Source organism: Hydra viridissima, unplaced genomic scaffold, assembly GCF_058129835.1.
Source record: "Hydra viridissima isolate aposymbiotic clone 2 unplaced genomic scaffold, HvirCarnegie_v1 scaffold_6, whole genome shotgun sequence".
Taxonomy (NCBI): domain Eukaryota; kingdom Metazoa; phylum Cnidaria; class Hydrozoa; order Anthoathecata; family Hydridae; genus Hydra; species Hydra viridissima.
In genome coordinates this window covers 16,968,510-16,992,490 of record NW_028324305.1, presented here as the reverse complement: position 1 = coordinate 16,992,490, position 23,981 = coordinate 16,968,510, and the positions used below count along the sequence as shown (strand labels likewise).

The following is a 23,981-nucleotide window of genomic DNA, read 5'->3' as shown; positions in this document are numbered from 1 at the left end:
TTTTCTTACAGTCAGCCAAATGAACATTTTTCTTAAGCTATCCTGCTTACTATAAAAGTTGGCACTATCATTGATTTCGAATAACCTGTTATTGCAAATTACAACACTGCAAGTCATTTTTTTTTTTTTTTTTTGATATTTATGCTATTCTGAAGTGACTTAAGTTGTTAAAATCATATTTTTGTAAAATAGAATAAACTTTACAAAATAAGAAGTGACAGAAAATTTTTATTCAACGGAAAGTAATTACAAAAAGAGAAGGGCTGCGGCGGAGAACTTCATTGAAAGAATAAGTAAGGTAAGATTTCTCGTTTCTCGAACTTTCCTGTGATCTTTTTGAGCCATAACGTTTGGATTACAAGGCGGAGAGTAATAAATCTCACCACAATGTATAAAGATCCATTCATTTACGACGATGGAAACTCCAACGCAGCCATGCAAATCTTTAACTATAAGGGAGGGGGAAGTTTGTTTCTCTAATGTTTTGTAAACGATGGAAGGTCTTGACAATTAATTCTGAACCTTAAATTGTAATTATATTTAACATCATGCCTTTTTTTTACAAGATCTTAGACGATGAAAGCATAATTTCGAAATCAAGTTGATAGCAAGCAATACGAGCTGAATTTTCCCCCAAATTTTCTACGAAAAATCAATTGCTCTACTGTCAATGACTTAAGCAATTACTAAGTTGCGGAGAAGTTTAGGAAAAGAAATAACCCTAGTTAATGTACCATTCGGACCTGGGTGTAAGTGACGGGACAGGTTAAAAGACAGGGATCGTATTTTATACCCTTGATAGATTTCTCGGAACCATCTAAAAATAATTCTTCACTTCCATGATGCAGTTAATGTCTATCACGCTTACAGTACGTTTATTATTTTTTTTTCGAGGAATTTATATAAAGATCAATGCTTTTCTTATGCAGATCGCTTCAGAAAAATTGCAAAAAAAAATTTACTGAGGCAAGAATTATTATCTCAACTAATCTAACATGCCAGGAGTTTTTAGACTTTCCAAACGTTCTAGTAATTTCATCATTTAGTGACGTAATAAATATCGTTTTATAAAAAAAACAGAAAAGTTCATAAATGAGCGCAACATTTCGCGTTTTTTTTTCACTTTCGCACGTCGTCCACTTTACCGGTGGGAAATTCTCGCATTTCCGAACTGAACTATCACAATTAGTTGTAGGACTGTAATTGTTTACTGACTGACAAGGCCTAGTGTATAACTTTCTACAACCAGCTTATTAATATTAACAGCTCTAGTATTCAAAGTCAATTCATCATGATGAAAAAATTCATTTGGAATATTTCCTGAAATATTAAAAAACTACTACTAAAAATTCGCATCTAACTTATAAAAAGTAACGAGACGTAGTGAAAATATTCTTCTAAGCAACTCGCCTAAATTACTCAAAAACGCCTTTAAAAGACACTAAATTCAAAACTCGTAATAATAACTCCATTAATGGTATCTTAGAATGTCTTAACCGAGTGTAAGAACTTCCATTGGTCAGGATATATTTCTGTCAGATGTATCGCGAAAAAGAATCGCGCTACCTCGACTGAATTTTGAGGGGCAGTCCATATATAACAGGTGCAGCGCCTATCAAATATTCAAGATTGCAAGACTCTCTCGATTGGCTTACACAATAAGCTAAGGATTCACCAGAACTCTCTGTCACCCATTCTTTAATAAGTTTTTCCAAGAATAAATCAATATCTTTATCTGTTACGTCCCATAAATTAGCGACTACGGCAGGGCTAAAATGTAAAACAGTAAATAAGTATGTTTAAATTATAGTGAAAAAACGAAGTACATACAAATGCAGAAAAGTATGACAATAAATACAAATGTGTACCATCCGGCAAGTAAGTAATAAAGCACCATGCCATACGCTTCAAGATATCCATGAACCTACGAAAAAAAAAAAAATCAAATATTTCAATTTAGTACGTACTTGTGCTTTACAAAATAAACGTGCCACTCACATTACTTGTGATGATTAAAACCAAATTAATAATAATAACAACAACAACAACAACAACAATAAATAATAATATAATAATAATAATAATAATAATAATAATAATAATAATAATAATAATAATAATAATAATAATAATAATAATAATAATAATATACTTGAAGTTTGCCACTACTGCACCCCATTAGAAGAGAAACCGCACGACAGTGTAGCTGTTGTATATCATCCCATCCGAGATATTCTTGTCCACTTCCGTGTCCGCAATATCTTATAAGAAAATGGATTATTTCATTCTCAATCCGAAAGATAAAAAGTGTTCGTTACCTGTCGTAAACATAACATAAGGGCAAAAACAAGAAACTTACATAAATAGATCGTTTTCTTCCAATGCTGACTTGTATTGATCTTTGGTAGGAACCTGTCCAACAACACCCCTCCATCCCTCACTGAAAAAGGGAAAAAAAAAAAAAAATGTTTAGAACTGATAAAAAAAAACTATGCGAATATCATATTTTATGTAATTATATTGGCAGTTTGTGAGAAGAATATAATTGCTAGATGAAATTAAATTTAAAAACAACAACAATAGCAAAACAACGATGACGACACAAGTTATTTTGAACACATACTTTATATAAACAACCTCTCATAATAGGCAACTATTGAATTGCGCAACAATCCATCTAAATCATTTTAGTTGCAATAAACCAGAGAAAAGAAAAAAGAAAATACTGTCATTATCGTCACCACTTAAAATTGACGTGTGCGAAAATCTGAAGAATTTATATTAGAAATCTATGAATAATTTATATTATAATCCATGAAGAAAATCTAAAGAATTTATATTAAAAATTTATAAAGAGTACCATAAATCTTAAGCACACCAAGCAAATACATCGGCATAAAACTTTCAATATATGACGTCAGCTATAAATATTTTATGGCAGCTGAATTAAAAAAACATTGTCTTTAATTTTGATTTTCTTACCAAAAGTACAACACCTTGATGTTCAAAGTTTTAAGGGTATTTAAAAATACATTGAGAACTCATGGTCCTCCTCCTCTTGCTATTGAGATTATATTTATACAATAATTTATTTTTAAGATTACATTTATGCAGCAATTTGCGCAGCGATAAAAACTAATTCTTAATTTACCTTTGAAACCACTCAGAGAACTTTATTTCGGTATTCTTTAGATCATTTCTTGGATTTAAAATATAAAATGTGTTTTTACACAACAAACCATCTTTAAGTAAACCCTAAAAATGAAAAATCTTGTAAACAAGAACATTTTCTAAGGTGAGAAGTGCACAATAAAATGGCAAGAATTTTGCAACTTACAGAATTATTCATACAATGGATTGCTGTTAGTAACAGTGATGGCATTCGAACTACAGGTTGATTGCGAAGTATAGGTATACTCTCCCAAGGCAATCGTTGAAGATCCTAAAACAAAAAGATCAAATATTAAAATGCAGACACCAAAATTCGCAAGGGCGGTAAATGATTGTATAACTGATTGCTTTGTAACAAGACTTTTTTTGACACTTTCACATTCTAAAAATAATTATTGACTAATATACTTCAAATGTCATTTACAAGATTAAAAAATTCATTAAAATTAATAACATTTTTATTAATTTTAATGAATTTTTTAATCTTGTAAATGACATTTGAAGTATATTAAATAAAATTTTAAATATTTTAAACGACACTCAACATTTTGAAATTTTCAAATGACAGGTATTTTTGATGACATTTTTCATAATTTAAACACAATATCAATTGGATATAAGAATATATTGACCATTCAGTATTTGTAAACAATATATTAAAGATTTTAAACAATTTTTCAAACACTGTTAATGGCATTTTTATCCATGAAATGATACTCAAAAATATTTTGAATTACTTGACCTTACAATTACACTTAAAATATTTTCAATGAAACTTTTAATATTTTTAAAGACACTTATATTCTTTTATATGGAATTGTAAATATTCTTTATAGGACTTTCAATATCTTTAAGACTTTAGTTAATTTTAATGACATTTTGAATCATTTTAAATGATTGCACTGTTTAAATATTGCAAAAAAAAAAAAAAAAACAAAAAAAAACAATATGAAGCTCAAAAAATACCTTATCAAGCACTAAAACAACAAGATTCCGCTTTTTGAAATCATCTAAAGGTGATCTGAATATAAAAAAAAAATCTTGATTAAAATGAATCATTGATCAAATATTTGAAAAATGAAATCATTTTTAAAATCCAAAAATACAAAAAATAAAATTAAATTATATTTAGAGTAAAATATCCTAAACACAAAATTTTTAAAAAATTTAGGTATCAAAGCAAATCTTTTTAAATATTGTTGAAGAATCAGCATTTTTGAAATGCTATTTTAGGCTCACTCCATGATAATGAAAGTTGAGTTTGCACCAAAGTTTTACTAAACTTAAATTTTTTCAAATAAAATTGGTTTAACTTTCTATTGCTTGTTAAAATTTTGTAAATAGTAAATATACACAAACAACAAAGCACAAAACTTTCTTATAACAAGCAAAACTGAAATTTTTAGAACTTCCCAAATTCAAAAAAAAGTAAATTAAATATTTTACTAATGGCTTAAAAATCTTTAATAGTTCATAAATATCCATTTTAATTATAAACTTATAATAAAAATTTCTGAACATTTAAACTCATTTACAACAAACTTAAAAGTTAGAAACCTTTTTTTGCTTCCCTTTCTTTTTTCTTCAATTATTTCAGTCATAATCTAAATATAATTATTTCAGTCATAATCTAAATATAATTATTTCAGTCATAATCTAAATATAATTATTTCAGTCATAATCTAAATATAATTATTTCAGTCATAATCTAAATATAATTATTTCAGTCATAACCTAAATATAATTATTTCAGTCATAATCTAAATATAATTATTTCAGTCATAATCTAAATATAATTATTTCAGTCATAATCTATGTATAATTATTTCAGTCATAACTTAAATACAATTATTGTAGTTATATTCTAGATATAATTATTGCAGTCATAATAGACATAGTTATTGTAGTCTAAATTAGTTATTTCAGCCATCTAAAAATATTATCAAACTTAAATCTTGTAAATGTGCACAAAATGTAACATTATTACATTTTAGGTTGCATAAAATATCATTAAGAATAATCAAAATTATAACAAGATCATTATGAATCAGCAACACTATAAGACCTTTTAGATGTATTTTGAAATCTTCCAAGGAAAAATTTTTCGGAAAATTTTTTATAGATTAGTATGACAAGAATATCATCTTATAAGGAGATAAAACATTTAAAAAAAAACCATTAAGAAAAGTAAAAAAGATTTTTTTAAGAACATTTCAGGCACTTCAGAACCTTAAAGAGTATTCTTACATCTTTGCAAAATAAAATTTCTCTAGCCTACAAAGTAGACAAGTTGCGGTTGGAAAAATTCTGCAGCATGAAAATGAAAAACTAGTAAAAGTTTTAAACCTTATCTGACTCAAATTTGTTTTTCCAACTCTTTGTAAAAACTACATGGTAAAAATTACAATAAGCTCAAAAAAAGAAAAAAAAGATACATACCTCAATTCCCAAATCAGATTTATCTGCCAATAAATAACTTAGTGCTTCCTTTATCTTTGCTTTGGAGCAAGTTGTGTAGCCATCAACTAAAAGCTGACAACAAAAACAGATTTTCCAAAAAATTCATGTTTAATTTACACAGAATAATGCTTTAACATTCAAATAAGTAAAAAGTTTTAATCAAGCTAATTAAGAGTTGTTTACCTTTAAGAGTTCTGGATCAACTTCCAAACCTAATTCTTTTTTAAAATTCTTCATTATTTCATCAGTCAACTGATCAATTTCTTTGTTGAGTTTGTTGTCATAGAAATTACCTAACATTATGCCCCTCCAACCACCCAACCATTCTTCCTCAAGTCTTTTCACAAGGTTCTAAATCATAAAAAAAAAAAAAAAAAAAAAAATACAAGGTCTACTTTATCACATTCCTAATCTAGTCATTAAAATTTCAATTTGTTGAAAAATCATTTCTCAGACAGATAAACTTTATAATACATTTAAACATTAAGAAATTTCATGTCAGAAACTATTTAAATTGAATTTTTCAAAACAAAATTTTTAAGCTTTTTTTATAAAACAATCTTAATCTACTAGTTTTCAACTCATTTGTCTCCTTTATTTTTACTTTTAGTTTTTAGCATTTAAAAAGTAATACCATTGGATAAAATACTAAACTGTAAGAAAGGCCAAATTGTGATGAACTTGAGGGATTTAAATATAGTTAGTAAGGTCCAGATTCTGGATAAGGTAAAAACTAATTCAATTCGACATGGAACAAAAAATTTGATTTGAAAAAAAAAAACAATATTTTTGAAAATCTACAAAATTGATTTTTTTTTTGTTATAAGCTATTTTCTTCCGAACAACTCATTTAAAATTTGACCTTTTTTATCTTGATATTTCCTGGAAAAAAGATTTTTTTTTTAAAATTCATCACTAAATTTTGAGATAAAACAACTTTTTTTCGAAAACAAACTTTTTACACTGAACTTATTTTGCACATTATCACCTTATCAAACATAATTTTTATCGATTAGAAAATGATTAGATAAACTAAAGACAGTTTAAAAAAAGTCCAAAAAAAGACCTTGAATTTTGCATCTTGATTTTTGTTTACTAAAAATTTTATTTTAAGGATTTAAAAATTGAACGACTTGTCATCATGAGATCATGAAAATATGTATGATCATGAGATCTTAAATAAGAATGATATGAATAATTATGAATTCATGCAATTTCCTGGATTGTAGTATTTATTTTTAATATTGAGAATTTTTTAAAATAAATGTAAAACAAGGATCTTTTTTTTTTTCTTTTTCATTGGTTGCATTAATGATTTTTTAATTGTTTTTTTTTTAGTTTATAGCATGTTTAACATGTTGTGGTTTCAAAAAAATCACTTAGTTTTCTTATTTTACTGAATTGAGTTTTAAAAATGACAAAAACAAGTTGTTGGAGAAAAATCTATGAACAAATATTTGAAAAGTTCTTATAAAAGCTACAACTTAATAGAAAAAGAGTTGCAAATACATTCATGCACCTTTAGTTGTGTTATTCAACATTTCTCTTAAACAAAATTGATCAAATGAAATTAGTTGGTGGAAGAAAAGAGGGTCTTCAAGATAAAAAAAACTATTTATAGTTTCAAGATTAACATTGGCCTCTCATTAAGAGAAAGTGTAAAAAAATACTAATATTTTGTCATAGTTTTGTTGCAAAAGTTTGAAATAAATATGGTCTTCATTCTTTCAAATCACAAAAAGTGTTAAACTATTCTGGAACTCAAGAAAAAAGGGAAAAAAACTACTGTAGAAAGTTATACAATAATTTCATTTCTAAGAATTTTTTCTCTATCATTGAAGATGAAACTTACTTGAAACTTAAACCAAGTAAAATCACCAAAAAATTCCTGGGGCTGTCTATTATATCCAAATATAGAGGAAAAGCAGATAAGTAATTTAAATGCACATAGCATGATAAGTTTGCTAAAAAAATCTTGATTCGACAAGATATTTGCAGTTGTGGACAATAATCAGTACCTTATATTAATGAGTCCATACTTATTAGTCAAAGAATGCTTACAAAAAAGTCTTTTACCTCTCATTAAATCACATGATAATAGACCTGTATTCTGATCTGACTTGACTTCATGTCATTATTGGAAACCGGCTATGGAATGGTATGAACAAAATGATGTGAACTTGTGCCTAAAATGTCTTATGTTATCACATTTATTATGTTAACATGGTTTATACACAAAAAAATTAACTTTAAAGTAAATCAATGTCAAATCCTAAAAAAAAGTCTTTAATCTTTATTTATGTTACATTTGATTTTTGACTGCCCTCAAAAAACTTTGGTTTTTTATTGAAATCTATGGGACATAGTTGTATTCATTGATTTTTTCATTCCTTATTATTTTGATAAAAAGTTAAATTTTTTTGAAAACTTATATTTTTCAAAATGTGTCTATTACAATATTTTTCTGAAAAAAAGTTTTTAATTCCAACTTTTTGATAAACTTTGAGAACCAGAAAATTTTTTTTTAATGTTTTCAAATTTTTTAAAAATTTACTGCAAATTTCTTGAAATAAGTTGCTAACTGGAATTCTTTTCTACAAAGTCTGGTCTTTAATGGTCAGTGAACTTTTATCAATTTTAGACAAGATCAATCTAACAAGTTTTACTCTGTAATCCTTTGAAACAAATCTCAATGCTGAAAAATTTTAATTTTCATTAAAAGCTTTAACTAATTTCCACTAAAGTATAAACATAAAGCACAACCAACTTTACTTAAAGATGATAATGTTAAGGTCACTTTCTTAAAAATGATAATTTTAAGGTTTCCAGCTATTGAAATCAATTGATTAGACCTAATTTCTAAATTCAGAAAGATGTGGTAATATGTAAATAATGGCAAAATCAAATGTTGTAGCCTTGTAACTGAATGCAGTCAGTTACAATAACATTACGTAAATAAAATGAAAAAAATTAAAAAGTAAAATGAAAAAAATTAACATTTACCTTCATTTGTTTGTCTAATCTCAGTCGCTCATTCCACCATTGGCTCTTGTTTTTAATATTCATACTCTCTTTACTGTTTGCTAATATTGAATCAAAGCTCTCAAACAAGTCTTCATCAAATGCAGCAGCCAAGTCACAGATTACATCTCTAACACCTCCTTTCTATTTAAGTAATAAAAAAAAAAAAAGAAGAACAAAAACAGTAAATTTAAAACTATTTATTTCAAAACCTATTAGTTAAAAAAAAGTTAATTTTTGTTGTTGTCATAAATGATGCAAATGATGAGAAAAAGAAAACACCTAAAATCCTTTTACCTCTTCGTTGGATGAAGATATATCAATTTTGATTATGACAGGACTCTTACAAGCAGAAACTCTGCTGATGATCAGAAAAGACTGTGAGTTGGATACTGATAGAGAAAGATTTAGAATAGCCCAACCTAATAAATAGATAAAAGTAAATAAAATGATGTATTACATAATAAATGGTTTTCTTTAATCCAATAAGTTTACACTAAACTTTTTTAAAAATTGAACTGAAAAAAGATTTGATTCATTATTTGTTCATGCTTTAAATTAAGAAAAAAAAAGTTTAACAGAATATTTTTAAGAAATATAATGAGTAAGTTAAATCAAATACAATTGGTTAAAACACTTTTAGCAAATACAATTGGTTAAAACATTTTTAGGGTAACCTGCAGGAATATGTTCATCAACCAGTGTTTGAATATTTTCTTCACTAAACACAAAATCTGGAGCACTATACTTTTCTATCAAGCTGCATGTAACAGAAGCAAGTTGATCCTCACACTATTCAATAAAATTATCAAGAATTTATCTGTGTAAAACAAAATAATATAGGAGATATATATTAAGATAATAAAGGAGAAAGAAAATGTGAAAACTTTATCTTATTGTATTGCTTGATTAACTAAAGCAAAATATTGAGTCACAAATAATATCTGTTTCACTATATGGTATTAAAAATACTATATCTCACAATAATAGTATTAAAAATACGTGCTAAATTATTCAAGTTTAATAGGTCAGGAGCAGTTACCATTACATAATTATTTGTCAATCTAATTGCTCCTTCTGGGAGTTTAATGAAGTATGCTATAGAGATAAAAAATCAACATCCAATAGGAAAAACATAGATTTACTCAACAACAACCTAAAACTGCATAGAGCAAAGAGTAACACAAGAAAATAGTTTAAAGTTTGACAGTTCTGTTCTAGTAAACCCACCATATTCACCTGACCTTGCAGGATTTAGTTAATTACTTCTACTTAAAATCTTGCACCACTTTTATGATTAATGCATTATACAACAGATTATAACTGTCGCTTTACTGAAATAGAAATAATTTATGACTCAACAGACTATAAAATAATAGGTGATGAAAATCATAAATTATTATATGATAAATCCCATATTCAATAATTTAACTTATAACAGAAATGAATTGTTACTTTAAATACCTTTTTCTTAATGCTTTTTTTGCTAAAACAAATAAAAGAAAATTTATTTTTATAAAAAAATGTTCATAAATTGTGTAATTATATACTTACATAAATATATGTGAAACATAAATAATTAAACGAACGCCCTGAACAATAGTTTTTTTTTTATTCACAAAGTTTTAAAGTTGAACTTTACCTATAAAAATGGTGACCTATAAAAATGGTGCCTACAATATAGTTAACAAAAGCTAAAAATAATAAAACATACTAATGAATAATATACTTTAATTACCAGAGCTTTAACCTAGGGGACAATCCTATTTATATATAATTGGGGATTTTCTGAACCTACCTTAATATTTCTAAAAAATAATCAATACAATTTCAAAATAAGAAGGCAAACTTGTTATGAAACTTATGGTCACACATTTTTATGGTCATGGTAGATAAGAAATAGCCTATATTCTTAGGTACTAAATTATATAAATGAAGTCTCTATGATTTTAAATTGCTAATAATTTCAACATTTGTTTTTAGGCATAATGATAAGAAGATCACTTGTATTAATTGATCTTCATTGTTTAAGATTTAAGGAAATATAAAATTTGTGGAAAAGTCTAAAACCCTGAATCTCACCTGATATCTTTTGTTGAGATAGAGTTTAGTACCTGCTGATGCAAAGTACGAGATTGATGTAGCAACTGACATTCTAATGTAAGCTTTTTTTCTGTCATTCCTGAAATGAGAGAGATAAGTTGATAAATTGATTTAATAAGTAATGTGTCAGTGTAAGGATTGAGCATGATAAGAGATTTCTCCATATCATTTAGAAATGACGTCATATCAAAGTTCTCTTTTAAGGTTGTGCTTTTTTTAGGTTTCTTTTTTAAATCATTTTCAGGTTTGAATTGTTTGTGTGAACGAAATTTGTGGCTTTTTCCTAGTTTTTCCTGTTGCTCAACTTCATTGACAGAGTTGGTCTTTGAAGAAACCCTTTTATGTTCTATTGCTCTTTGTGGAGTCTTGGATTTAGATTTCAAGTTCTTTTGAAGTTGTTTAGAGTTTAATATTTGTTCATCTTCATCAGCTTGCAAATTAGTTGACAACTCAACGTTTGTTTCCACTGGAAGAGACCATGTATGAGATACCAACTTCTCATTTACAGATAAAAAGTTTCTTAAATAATACAACTGAGCAATTATTCTACAGTATTCATGTTGAACTCTCTCTGACAAATAATAGTTTTGAACTTTTTTAATCAACTTTTCAACTGTGTCAGCGAGATTACTTTTAACATTTACTACAGGTTGGATTATTTTAGCTTCAGCAAAATACTTCGAAAAAAGTCCTGCAGAGTTATCTTTTGATTTAAGAGTTTTTGATTTTTTAGTAAATGCATTTGTTGAAATTTCCACAGTCATTATTTCTTTAACGCTTGCTAGCATTTTATTAAAACGAAAACTGGCATTCTCAATTATTTTTTCTATAACTTGAGATGACTCACTGCTGGTTTCTTGTCTATCAAACTGTTTTCGACTTTCCATATACTGCAAAAATAAACGAATGCATATTTCTTGCAGTGTTGGGTATGCACAATTAGAGCAAGAACAGTCAATATCATGATTTACAAAATCTGGAAGATACAAATCAACTCCATTAAAACATTCTCCTATTGAAGTTTTAAAAAATAACTTTGTGATAGTAAAGTTCTTTTCAAATGAAACCTTATTCTGAAGAATCAAATCCAATGAGGCTATCTGTTGAATTATACTCACAGTCCTATAAAAAGATAAAAGTAATTCTACATATCATAAATCTTCTATACAAATTTATGTAAAACCTTGATTTAAAAATAACCTCATCGAAAGATGAAACTTTTTGGACAAAATTAAAGATTCTTTGAGAAGTGCTTTTGCTTGAGGAATATAACCCTGTTGTTTGAACAACTCTGCATTGTGAACCAAACATGTGATTAACTTATCTAAAATTTCCCACACAGAAGAGAAAGATATATCTAAAATTAAAAGTAAATATTAAAATTCATAATTATGTTATTTCATATATTAATTATAGAAATTGATTTCTTATACTAATTAATGTAAAAAAAAAAAAAAAAAATTTCAACCTGATTCATTTCCTATAGATGCCAAGTATACTGTTCGTAAATACTTTACACAGTCTTTTAATGGTGGAAAAGGAGATTGTATTGGGATATGGTTTTCTAAAATCATTGAAAACATTTACAGAAAAACTTTTTATAAAAAATTTTTATATGTTAACATTACAATTTTTATCATGGTTATATTTTATGGCAATATTTAATTTTAACATTTTTGAAATTGTTTCAATATTTTTGAAATAATTTGAAGTACACATAAAATCCTCAGTTACATACAGTGTAAAAATTTTGATTAACAAACTGCAGCATAATACAAAAAACAGATTATTTGAAGGTTTTTTTAAAAAAAGTGTAAGTTACCAGGGTAACAATAAACTTTTTGTTTATGACTAGCAAGCTTTACACATGATATCATAAAATATGCTTCAGCTTTTAACAAAAGTGCTGTGCGTGAGCTGCATTGCTTGTATTTTTGAATAATTCTATCCAATATCTCAATACTAGAATCAATCTAAAAAAAAAATCAGAAAACATTCTTATTAATTAAGCCAAAATGTTATGAAAAAAACACAAATGATAGAAATGAAAAAAATTGATTCCGCACCTGACTTTTGAGGGTGGGTATTAAATATATATTTAAAAAAATTGACCAAAGTGAAGATTAAAATGAGTAAAATGCATGATTTTAAACAATTTACTGAAGGTATTGCTGATGATGAAAAATATGATTAATAACCTTTCCATTCCTTATCATGACAGCAGCTTTTGCAATTTCAACATTTGTAAGTTCTTCAGATGAAGTAATCTTCTGAAGAAGTAACTCAGCTTGACTTAACTCACCAACAGTTACTAGTTGTACTACAGCATAAGCCCAAGAGTTAGCTTGCAATTTTTGTAACTTTTCTCTCATGCTTTGATTGTGTACAAAGACTAACTCATAGATCAACCCAGAGAAAAAAGCAGATTTTATGGCATTGAAGTGCTGTAATTATTGGTATAAAATTATTTCAAGAAATTTTCTGATGATTATCAGAGTAATAGAAATATATAACTAATTAACAAAAAAATCTATAAAAAAAAAAAGGAAATGAAATAAAAATGATAATGAACACACTTTTGTAAATAAGGCTTTTATTAAATATTGAGGCAAATAAAAGAATCATGATATACCTGACACAATAGTGAGTACAGTACAGATGCTTGATACAAACAATGAGCTGCTTGCTCAGCATGCACAAAGAGGTCAATTTTCTAAAATTTAAAAGGCAAAAAAAAAAAAAGATAATGCATCATTTGAATAAATTTGTATAGACAATAAAGAGCAGAAGTTATTCATACATCACTTCTAGAAAGTTGTTCATTAAGAATTTCTGACCACAGCTCAACTGCCATGTTTAATGCAACAACAAAAGGTTTTTCAACTAAATCTTCATCTTTCTAAATAAATAAATTAATAAAATAACTTTTCACCAAGTAATTGCTTTGCTTCGTATCACAATCCTATAATTTGAATACAATTCTAATTTTGCGTACAGTTCTAAATTGTTGCAGTCCTAAGTTTGTAGCAATAATTAAAATTAAAACCCTAAAAAAAACTAAAACATAAAAACATCAGGTTTTTTATGCTAAATTCCTACAAAGTTCTGAAATGTAATGTACAACAGATCTTAAGAGAATAGATTTTACCTCCTCTTCAGGAAAATCTTTTTCCACAGTTAAAACATTGCTTTCCATAATTTTATGTTCATACTGAATGATACTTGATTGAAAATAAGCATGAGCCAGCAAATCTTTCACATGCCAATCAACATTATTGCCTGTGCAATTAGCATCATTCTCCATAACTTCCAACATTCCCAATGCTTCTTTGCACCAATGAGACCTGAAGCGTAATGAATAATAATCTAAGTAATGAATTAGTTAATTAATTTTATATATATATATATATATACATATATATATATATATATATATATATATATATATATATATATATATATATATATATATATATATATATTTATATATATATATATATATATATATACAGTATGCGACAAAAGTGTTTACATGTTTTTGAAAAATATTCTTTTTTAAAATAAATGATTGAAATACATGTTTATATATTAATATATATATACCAAAATAAAGGTAATTCATTGTAGTTTCATGTTTTGAGCCTGAATTTAAATGAATGAGAAGTGTTTATAGCAAATTATTTATTGAAACAAAATGTCAGATGTAAACAGTTTTGTCGCGAATTATGCTATTATTAACTTTATTCCAAAATAATACTTTGTGGCTATATTTTTAATTTGTTTAAATAAAACATATCTCAATTAGTAATAAATGGTTTATTTAAACTTAAAATTCGTAATGTAAACAACAGAAAAATTATAATTGAAAGAATGAAGAAAGTGTCGAAAGAAATTGAAAATTTAGCTGTTCAGAAGCTTAAATCAGGATTGTCTCTTCGTGAGACAGGACGAGAACTTAATATATCTTATTGTTTAGTCTATAAAATTAAGAAGCAAAACGATATAGAGGAGAAATGCAACAAAAATGGACGCAAGAAAATTTTCACTACTCGAGATCAGAGAACAATTTCTAGATTAATCATGACAAATAAAGCAAAATCAGCACACGATGTAAAGAAACAATTAAATAATGCTCAAGGTACAGTGGTAAGTACTCGAACAGTGCAGAGAGAACTCAAGAGAATTGGATTCAAGGCAAAAAAGAAGATCAAGAAACCACTACTAACACCGAAACATCGTAAACAACGATTGGAATTTGCAAAGAAGTATGAAAACTGGACTTTTGCTGAGTGGAGTAAGGTGATTTGGACAGACGAAAGCAAGATTAACTTGATTGGCTCTGATGGCATTCGATATGTATGGAAAAAAGCTGGAGAAGGAATTTCTGATCGTGACTTTATTCCAACAGTAAAATATGGCGGCGGAAAGTTGTTGTTTTGGGGATGTTTCTCTTCGTCTGGTGTTGGTAAAATCATAAAAATTGATGGAATAATGGACGCGAAACATTATATTGACATTTTAAACAATGGCTATTTGCCTAGTTTACGAGGATGGCGAAAGCAAATTCGTTCGACACTTTTTATGCAAGACAATGATTCAAAGCACAAGGCAAAAATTACATTAGAATTCCTAAATTCGAAGAAATTTAAGATTCTAGAGTGGCCTGCGCAAAGTCCCGATCTTAACCCGATCGAGAATCTTTGGTCTATTGTGAAGAATCGAGTTTATAATTATGAAACAAGAGCAGCCAGTCAACAAGAATTATGGGAACGAGTTGAGTATGTTTGAAGTTTGATAACTGTTGAAGAATGCAAGAAGTTGATTGGTAGCATGCCTGCGAGAATTGCAGCAGTCATTAGAAGTCGTGGAGGCTACACAAAGTATTAATTTCCCATTAAAATTAATAATAGCATAAATCGCAACAAAACTGTTTACATCTGACAATTTGTTTCAATAAATAATTTGCTATAAACACTTCTCATTCATTTAAATTCAGGCTCAAAACATGAAACTACAATGAATTACCTTTATTTTGGTATATATATATTGATATATAAACATGTATTTCAATCATTTATTTTAAAAAAGAATATTTTTTAAAAACACACACACACACACACATAAGAAGCTTTAACTGTAATTAGGGTAATCAAGGCCTTATGGTGGATGAGAGCAACAAAATTTGCCAGATCACAAATTCCTCTCTTCTCTGATGCTGACATAGTGAACTTCTCATGACATTTGCCATTTATTGAGCAAAATGTATGAAGCTTGGCACCAAGACTTTCACTGATTCATCTGTTAATGAACTACTAGTACTTCCAAAATCATTTATTGAGCAAAACTTCAGGATCAGTATATCCACCACTTGTTGGCTGGAAGACAACACCACTAACTTCATTATATGATGGCAACATCCCAAGAATAGTAGGTTTCAGCCAAGCTTTTGCTTGAGGATACTGCAAACATCTGAATAAGCGCTAATGTTAGATGTTGTAGTGTCAAAGTACAACACTTCAATTCAATAACAACCCATTCCTCGAAATAATTGATGATAGTAATACCTTGGGCCATACCAGTTCTTATGCATGCAACTTTTGATCAGTAACAGGATGCCCAAGGCTAGATGCAACTTTACTTAAAGTGAAGGTGATATTTCTTGATTAGAGGTTTGTTTGGTAAAAAGCAGGTGAGTCAGAGCATATACAACATAATGTTAAATTGCACTCTCTATGAAATTAGAGCACCAGTGGAAGCACTTATGAAGGCAAGAGGATTATAATCTTTAGCACTAAATGAAGAGGAATCAGATTTAAGTACAGCCTTGGTGGTTGATACTTTGATAACTGTTTTTGATCGTTTGAAATGTTCAAATTCAGTATCTAAAAACTCTTGTGTTTAAGGCAAGATTGAACCATGTTCATAGCATCAATCAATTTGCTTTCATTCTCTTTTTGATCTGAAGTCTGTTGAATTTTGTGTTTCTGTAGAGCCTACCACACAATGAACAACTGTTCCAACTTCTGATTAGAATGCTCCTCAGCATAAACTGGAATTTCTACTTTATTCCAGATTGTTGCAATTGTCTAAACAAATTGTTGAATGCCATTTTTAACAGTCTTTTTCTCAATCTTGTAATGATGGACTAAGTATCCAACTGCCTGAAGGTAAGACAGCAACTTAGCCCAATGAACTTCCTGTTTGCATGAGTCAAGTAAATAAACATTCTACTTTCAGGATGTTTCCATAATATTAGTTAACATTATTATTCTGTATTAGGAGAATTAAGAAATCATCTAAAATCAGCTAAAAATCAAAATGCAAGTATTAATACTGAAGTATTATGTATTATAACATACAGCACTATTCTAAATCTTTAATTTATGAGGGTCATCTCTTAAATATTATCTAAATTGCATGTAACTGTTTTAGGGATTTAGGATTAGGGATGGAAAATTTAAGCTTCCATTTTTAAAAGCCATACAGACATTATTACATACATTACATTCATTACATACATTACATTCATTACATACATTACATACATTACATACATTACATACATTACATACATTACATACATTACATACATACATTACATACATATGCATACACACATGCATACACATCTTTAGAAATATTCTTGACAGCAGATTAGATTTAAAGAAAACTAAGCATAATTTTCATCATACCTTTCCTCTCTTGTACTTCCTGGGAGAGTCGACAATTCTATTAAAAACATTGAATATTTCAACAAATCACCAAGTTCTTCATAATGGGAAATCTGAAGTTGAACAAGCTTTCGTAATACAATTCCAATATCCAACTTTGAGCTTAAAAATAAAAATGATAGTAATAATATAAAATAGTTAAGTATTTTAAATATCTCAGCAATACTTAAAGTACTGAAACATCTAAAAATGTAATTCATAAAAGATTTCAAGTTAAATTATTAGCATAAAATTGATAACATAATAAAAATAACTTTCATACAAGAATGCACTAATCTCATATAAAGCTTGAAGCTAGTTAAACATAGCATTCTACTTACGCAAATCTTTTTAAAGCTTTGTATTCCATTGGGAGAACTTCACTCCAAAAATCTTTTTGCTCATGGTTTCCACTAAGTTCTTCAAACAAGCATCTATAAAAATTCTGACTAAGACATTGTTGTAACTTTGTTGATCTAACTGATATAGCCTTGCTGTGATCATAATTTTAAACATAATCAAACTTTAATGATTGGGATAGTAGATCAACTAACAAAAGCTTTAAAGAAATACATGTCTGTTTTTAATGCTTCTAATAATACTTATTAACTTGTAGTGTAAATTATTTTGAAAAATATTTTTTTTTTACACTTACAACTCAATTAATGTTGGTTGAACACCCTGCTGAACTAACTGCATTTTAATCTTGATATAATATTCAACTTGAGCCTGTATTAACTCCAGCTTTTCCTTGACATCTTTTACTTTCGAAAGTAAACTCAGGAGCTTTAAGCTATACTTATAAGATTCTGTCAAGAGATTATTCTTTGTATAGCATCCTATTAAGTTGTTGAGTTTGCTGTAGCACTAAAATAAAAATATACAAAGGAAGTTATTAGCTTTTAGCTTTTGATAACCGCAAAAGTAAAAAAAATGTGCTTTAAGAGAAAACCAGTAAAATGGTGTGGCAAAATTCAACTAAATTTTACTGAAAATAACATCCTGGTTTTATATTTTTTACAAAAATCAATTTACCTCATTTAAGCAAAGCAATAAGGAATCCTTATCTTCATCCTCAAACAAAATCACAGAAAAACGTGCTAACCTCAAAGCATTTTCAAATTTATTAATACCATAAAAATAAGCAGATAATCTGTGCGTGATATTACTTAGCCAACTACACTCATCCTTGCTAAATGGAAGTCCATTCAACTTAGTAGACATCACAGTAACTAAAGCATCAAGTTTAGTTTCCAATTCAATCCTTTCAAAAGAATAAAAACTTATTTTGTTCTTAGGATTCTCAACTTTTTTTAAAAAACTATTTTTTTTTCTTTGATTTTCAACTTCAATAGGTTGAAGTAAAACCAAAAAAGAATTTTAAAAAAATATAGAAAAGATTTTCATTAAAAAACATTACAGAATTAAAAATTCATGATCTGATAACTTATAGTTTTGAAACTTAGTCAAAGCATAACATTATGCTATTTTGAGTTTACTGATATATATTCCCTTACTATTGATTTACCAGCAGGACAATTCTGCACTGTGGTCAATCACTTTCAGGTCAACTGTATAAAATACTTTTTTTTAAACATTCGTTAATCTTTTTAATATGCTTAGGTTTAGGGTTATAACAGCTTATATAAGTTTCAAATACTGTTTCAGAAGATCTAAGAAAAAAATTTTGAAATTAGAGCAAAGGAAACAGAAACACACAAAGAGCAATAAAGACCTTTCATTATCTCTAATTTTAGTTATAGGAAGCAAGGTTTATGAAACAATTCTTTGATATTTTATTTTGATGTTTACCTTTAAATAGTCAGAAAGGTCAAGGAGATAATTCAATTAATAATCAAAATAAATTTTTGTGATTTTTAAAAATAATGAATGAAAAATAACTGAACAAAATAAGAAATATGGGCATACCGAATTTTAATGTCTTGTTTTAGAGGACAACTGCTTTCTTCACGCAATGATGGAATCAAAATCTTAACAGTTTGTTGAAATATCAAGGATAGAGAGAAAAAAATAACTTTATTGGGATCATTACAGGAACTTTTTAAAAAGGAACATTCTAAAAATGAAACTAAAACATCCATTAGAATTACTACAAGTTGAACACACGAGACGCTTTTAACATATGAACTAAAGACAGATACTATATCTAACAACCAATCAACACGGGTCATTTTATTCAAAGCTTCATGAAAAAGCAAAAGAAATGTTTGACATTCGAGTAGGTTTGGTGAGCAACAAGTCGGAAACTGTATAAAGCACTTAGACATTACAAATAAAGCTCTCATAATTTTTATATATTGCATTAATTCAGGTTGAGAGACTGGGATAAGAGTAGGTACAAACTCAACAATACTTTCATCAGTTTGATTGTGCATCAAAACTCTAACAGCAAAAACAAATATTTGCCAGAATAAATCAATTAGATTGTTTTCATCAAGTTTATCTGTAACATTTTCTAAAAGTAGATTGACACTATACAAAAACTTCTTGAGTGCGCGTAAGACAAATTCAGCACCACTAAACTTTTGATATAAAATTTTCATCCACTGCAATAGAAAATCCTTGGTAACTTCAATAAATTTATACTCAATCCAACTACTGTAAGAAAGTATGAGTAAACTATATGCACGAAGTTTAAACAAATTATAATCAGTCTTTCCCTCTCTAAAATTTTTAACGTAGAGAGCGTAACACATTTGATGAGAGGTATATAAAAACTTTTTGATGTCATTATTCAATTCTTGAGATCTGAAAAACAGTAGCTGCTTTAAAATACATTTTGATATCAGCAAAACACAAGGTAATGAAGACTTCTTGTAAACCTGCTTTAGTATATGGAATAACAGCTTTAAAACCTTTTCATTATTACTAGGTTTTACATTTTTTTCCAGGGTAAAACACAAGTGAAGGGCAGTAAGTACTAAAGAAATAAAATAAGAATAAAAATTAAAAACATAATAGAAGTTAAAAATCAAAGTTTTTTAAAAGTGTCTGAAAATAACCTGTATCGCAAGAGAGAGATAATGCTTCAATTTTGCTATCACTAACTTTCTCTATTGCATCTATTACACATCGTAGAAATTTAAATCCAAAATCATTAAATGTTGCAGTCGTCAAATTCCTATCCAGATCAGTGAGTGGTTTTAAAAACACCTGAAAAAGCACATTAGATGTAAAGTATTTAGGTAGGAGGCAGTTAGTAAATATGCCTTGTTTTGTGTTTGTGTATTTTTTTTTGCTGATTATGGCTTTAATAATTAATTGATCTCTTTGTTTTTTAACAGCCATACAGTCTCCTAAAGAACTCATAATTTAAACAACTTGATTTTATCTTGATTATAAATAATGGACACTAGATGGATTTTATTGTTTATAAACCAAATTAATTGGTACATATCTGATCAAGTTAATTAACTATTACATTATATTTAATTTAAAAACAATATGATCAACTCATACCCAACTATTTATCTCCTAGAAAAGACAGTCTGAATAAGTAACATTATCATTAATATTACACAATAACTACTTGTTGCTATAGCTTGGGATTTTTAATTACTTCTTTCCATCAAAATTTAAAAAAGTTACACTAATACATAACATTTTATCAAAATGAAAATAGAAAATTTATTAGTAATTTTAAATATTTTAATTTTTTTTTAGAGGCTTTAAAACTTTTAAATTAACTACCAGTTTCGAGATTAAATACAAAATGAAGATTTTTACAAAGGTTCAATTTTATTAAATATTAAGTTAAGATAGAGTGAGTCAAAAAATGCTACTAACTTTAAATAATAAAATGATTTTCAGAAATTTTTTTGATAATACTTATAAAACAATATGAAGAATTTTTAAATTTAGTTTTTTTTTTTTTTAATTTATTTATTCTTGTTTCTTTATGAGAGCTTTTTAAAACTTGAAATAAATGTTAAGGAAAAAGCAGTTAGTTGGTTAGTAGCTTGACTCATCATCTAGTTATATCTATAGTTTGATTACAAAGTAACAGATCATCAACTACAACTCTAGAACAACTAAACTATTTTTTTACTTAACTATTGAAGGTTATTAAATATCTTTAATTTATGTACACTGACCTTATATTTTCATACATTATTACTTGAAAAAGTATTATATTATTGAACTGTATACTTTTGAATTAAATTAAATAAAAAAAAAGCTTTACTTATTTGACTTTTTGCTAGTTAAAACTCAATAAAATATTAGAACTAGATGCAAAAATGCAATTCTAGTTCAATTTTAATAAAATTATAAAATAACTGTAAGCAATCAACAAGTTTATCCTTACTTTGATCATTATATACACCATTTCTGCATCAGTATTAGGAGCTAAAACATCTTTTAAAATTTGCTCAGCACTGACTGAAAAAATTAAAAAAATCAACATGAGAAAAAAAATTAAAAAAATTAACATAAAAACCTTACAAACACTATAATAGCTCTGATGGTTAACGTTTTTAGTGTATTTAATAAAAGTAAAAGTAATTAGGGTAAGAGTTGTGTAAGTTTCAAACTGAAGTCTGTTCAACAGATCAGCTACCAATTTTCCTATTCCTAATTAAGTTCTTTAAAAATATTTTACACCTCCATTACAAATATTTAAAAGAACCTTTTACTTTTTTAACTCTTTTTTTTTTTTTAAGCTTTCAAAATTAACTAAATAAAATATATTCCTAATTAAACTATTATAAAAAAATACTGAATAAAGTAGCTGAGAAATAGTACAATTTATTTTAAAAAATTGAAGATTTAAGATTAGACTTGCTTATTAGATTACATAAAGTCAGTTATTGTTAACAAAACAATAAAGAAAATATGAACGAAAAAAAAAACTAATAAAAAAATCAAACCAACTTTACCTTTTGAAATGATTTTTGTTGATTTCTCTGATGTTTTTTTTTGAAGACTTTTTTTAATTGTGTCAATTGCTTCTAACTGATTTTTTTTGGCAGAAGTCATATTAAAGCAATACTGTATTTCTTGCTGCCCTATAATGATCCATGGATTTATATATACTGACATTAGAATAACAAATTACAGAATTATTTTGTGTATGTGTAAATAGTAAACTAAAATGTTGTAAAAAGTTAACTTAGTATGCAATTGTATATTTAAATAACAACTACAAATCAAATTAAATACTTAGGCAGTGCAGCTTATGTAGAATAAATTATTTAAAAGAATTAAAATAACTAAAAAAGTCTGAACTTTTTTTTTTTTTTTTTTTTTTTTTTTTTTTTTTTTCACAATTAAAATAATTAGAAGAGACTGACCTCTGGTTAAATATTTTAATTATGAAGTTTTTCGATAAAATACATTAACAATATTTTGAAATAAAAAAAGCAGTTTTTGATCACCTCTCAACTTTTTAAAAAAAAAAGACAACTTAACTTTACATGGTTAGAAAGAGTATAATTGAGTTTTACTAAAATCTATTTAATATTATTGTTGATTAATTTTATATTAAGTGTGGAATTGATACTTTAAAAACTTTATTTCTTAACGAAGAAACTTAGAATTTGGAAAAAGGTACGAGCCTGCTATTATGAGCAACCAATAAAATGTACAAACAATTTATAGAATAGCTTGTACCCTCATCGATTGAAACTATATCAGGCTTCAGGATACCTGACTATATTTACATTTCGTTTTAAAAGTTTGTACTAAGTCTTAATTTTAAGCTTTCCCGCTTTAATGGGACAATAGCCGAAACAATCTCACCCGATTGAAAATTAGAAAGCTCTGTGTTTTATTTTAACAATTATAGACAATTTCTAGGCTAAGTTAATTAAATTTGGTAACACATGAAAGATAACTAATAATTTTAGTAATTCCTTTAAGGCGAATATAATTTTTGAAAAAATTTAATGGTTTTTAAGTTTTATATGTAGTTTTACATCGATTTATTGTATTTTATGGAATCAACTCGAAATTTTCATTCTTTGTAGGATTCAATCTTGACCTGGTTTCTTAAGAAGACCCAATTTTTTATTTTATTATAAACTTCTTTATTAGTAAATTATAATACATTTTATATTCATAGTCTATTGAGAACTAAGCTAGAACATGTGTACCAGTGGAACGATTCAAAAAACTATCAGTTTTACTCAGTTTCAACCGGATAAAGTAGTAACGGTTCCATAAAACTGGAATCGGTTATAGCCTTATGTAACCGGTTACCCAATTTTTCACCGAATACTCGGGTACTTTCGGTTGCGGAACCAATCTCTTTTTTCTAATACTGTCCGAATAACAAAAGATCAGCAATAAAATTAGGTTTCTTCGAAAATTGAATAATTTTAAGGCGCAGATCCAGGAGTTTGTAACTGTGTGGCCAAATTTTATTTTCACAATTGAAATTTCAACAAAAGGTCGATATTTTAATATTTTTTCACAGCATTTTTTGATTGAATAAAACGTCGGTACGTATAATAAGAACCGTTGTGGCCACAGCGGGAATCTCTATAGCCAAAATCC

At 27.2% G+C, this 23,981-nt stretch overlaps 1 protein-coding gene across 3 annotated transcripts; it reads right to left on the bottom strand.

The window, feature by feature from the left end:
- Positions 1-1,381: 1,381 nt before the first annotated feature.
- On the bottom strand, positions 1,382-23,197 carry LOC145190554 (uncharacterized). Of its 3 annotated transcripts, none has more exons than XM_090089448.1 (30): positions 22,364-23,197; positions 21,793-21,866; positions 20,489-20,639; positions 19,395-20,406; positions 18,501-18,729; positions 18,121-18,332; positions 17,807-17,899; positions 17,448-17,588; positions 13,904-14,099; positions 13,556-13,654; positions 13,388-13,468; positions 12,954-13,199; positions 12,578-12,728; positions 12,224-12,319; positions 11,956-12,112; positions 10,735-11,877; positions 10,117-10,138; positions 9,330-9,444; positions 8,950-9,074; positions 8,635-8,796; positions 5,815-5,982; positions 5,611-5,703; positions 4,729-4,775; positions 4,138-4,192; positions 3,338-3,442; positions 3,152-3,255; positions 2,360-2,440; positions 2,153-2,261; positions 1,869-1,924; positions 1,382-1,770 (listed from the first exon to the last, which is right to left on the bottom strand). In XM_090089448.1, exons 1-30 carry the CDS (start codon positions 22,524-22,526, stop codon positions 1,563-1,565), a joined length of 5,694 nt encoding a protein of 1,897 aa, XP_089945574.1. In that variant the 5' UTR covers positions 22,527-23,197; the 3' UTR covers positions 1,382-1,562. The 3 variants fall into 3 exon arrangements, with proteins under 3 accessions (XP_089945574.1, XP_089945576.1, XP_089945575.1); XM_090089450.1 differs by having other exon boundaries at positions 18,501-18,697; positions 22,364-22,562; XM_090089449.1 differs by lacking the exons at positions 1,382-1,770; positions 1,869-1,924; positions 2,153-2,261; ... (8 more) ...; positions 8,950-9,074; positions 9,330-9,444 and adding an exon at positions 9,883-9,986.
- Positions 23,198-23,981: the final 784 nt, after the last annotated feature.

Bases quoted from the DNA above. Each gene is read 5' to 3' on its own strand.
- LOC145190554 (XM_090089448.1), bottom strand. From the start codon at position 22,526: ATGTCAGTATATATAAATCCATGGATCATTATAGGGCAGCAAGAAATA. The intron at 5,983-8,634 runs GTAAATGTTAAT...TTTATGATTTAG, and splicing joins GATTAGACAAACAAATGAAG to AACCTTGTGAAAAGACTTGA. The intron at 3,443-4,137 runs GTATTTTTTGAG...TTTTTGTTTTAG, and splicing joins TTGTTTTAGTGCTTGATAAG to GATCTTCAACGATTGCCTTG.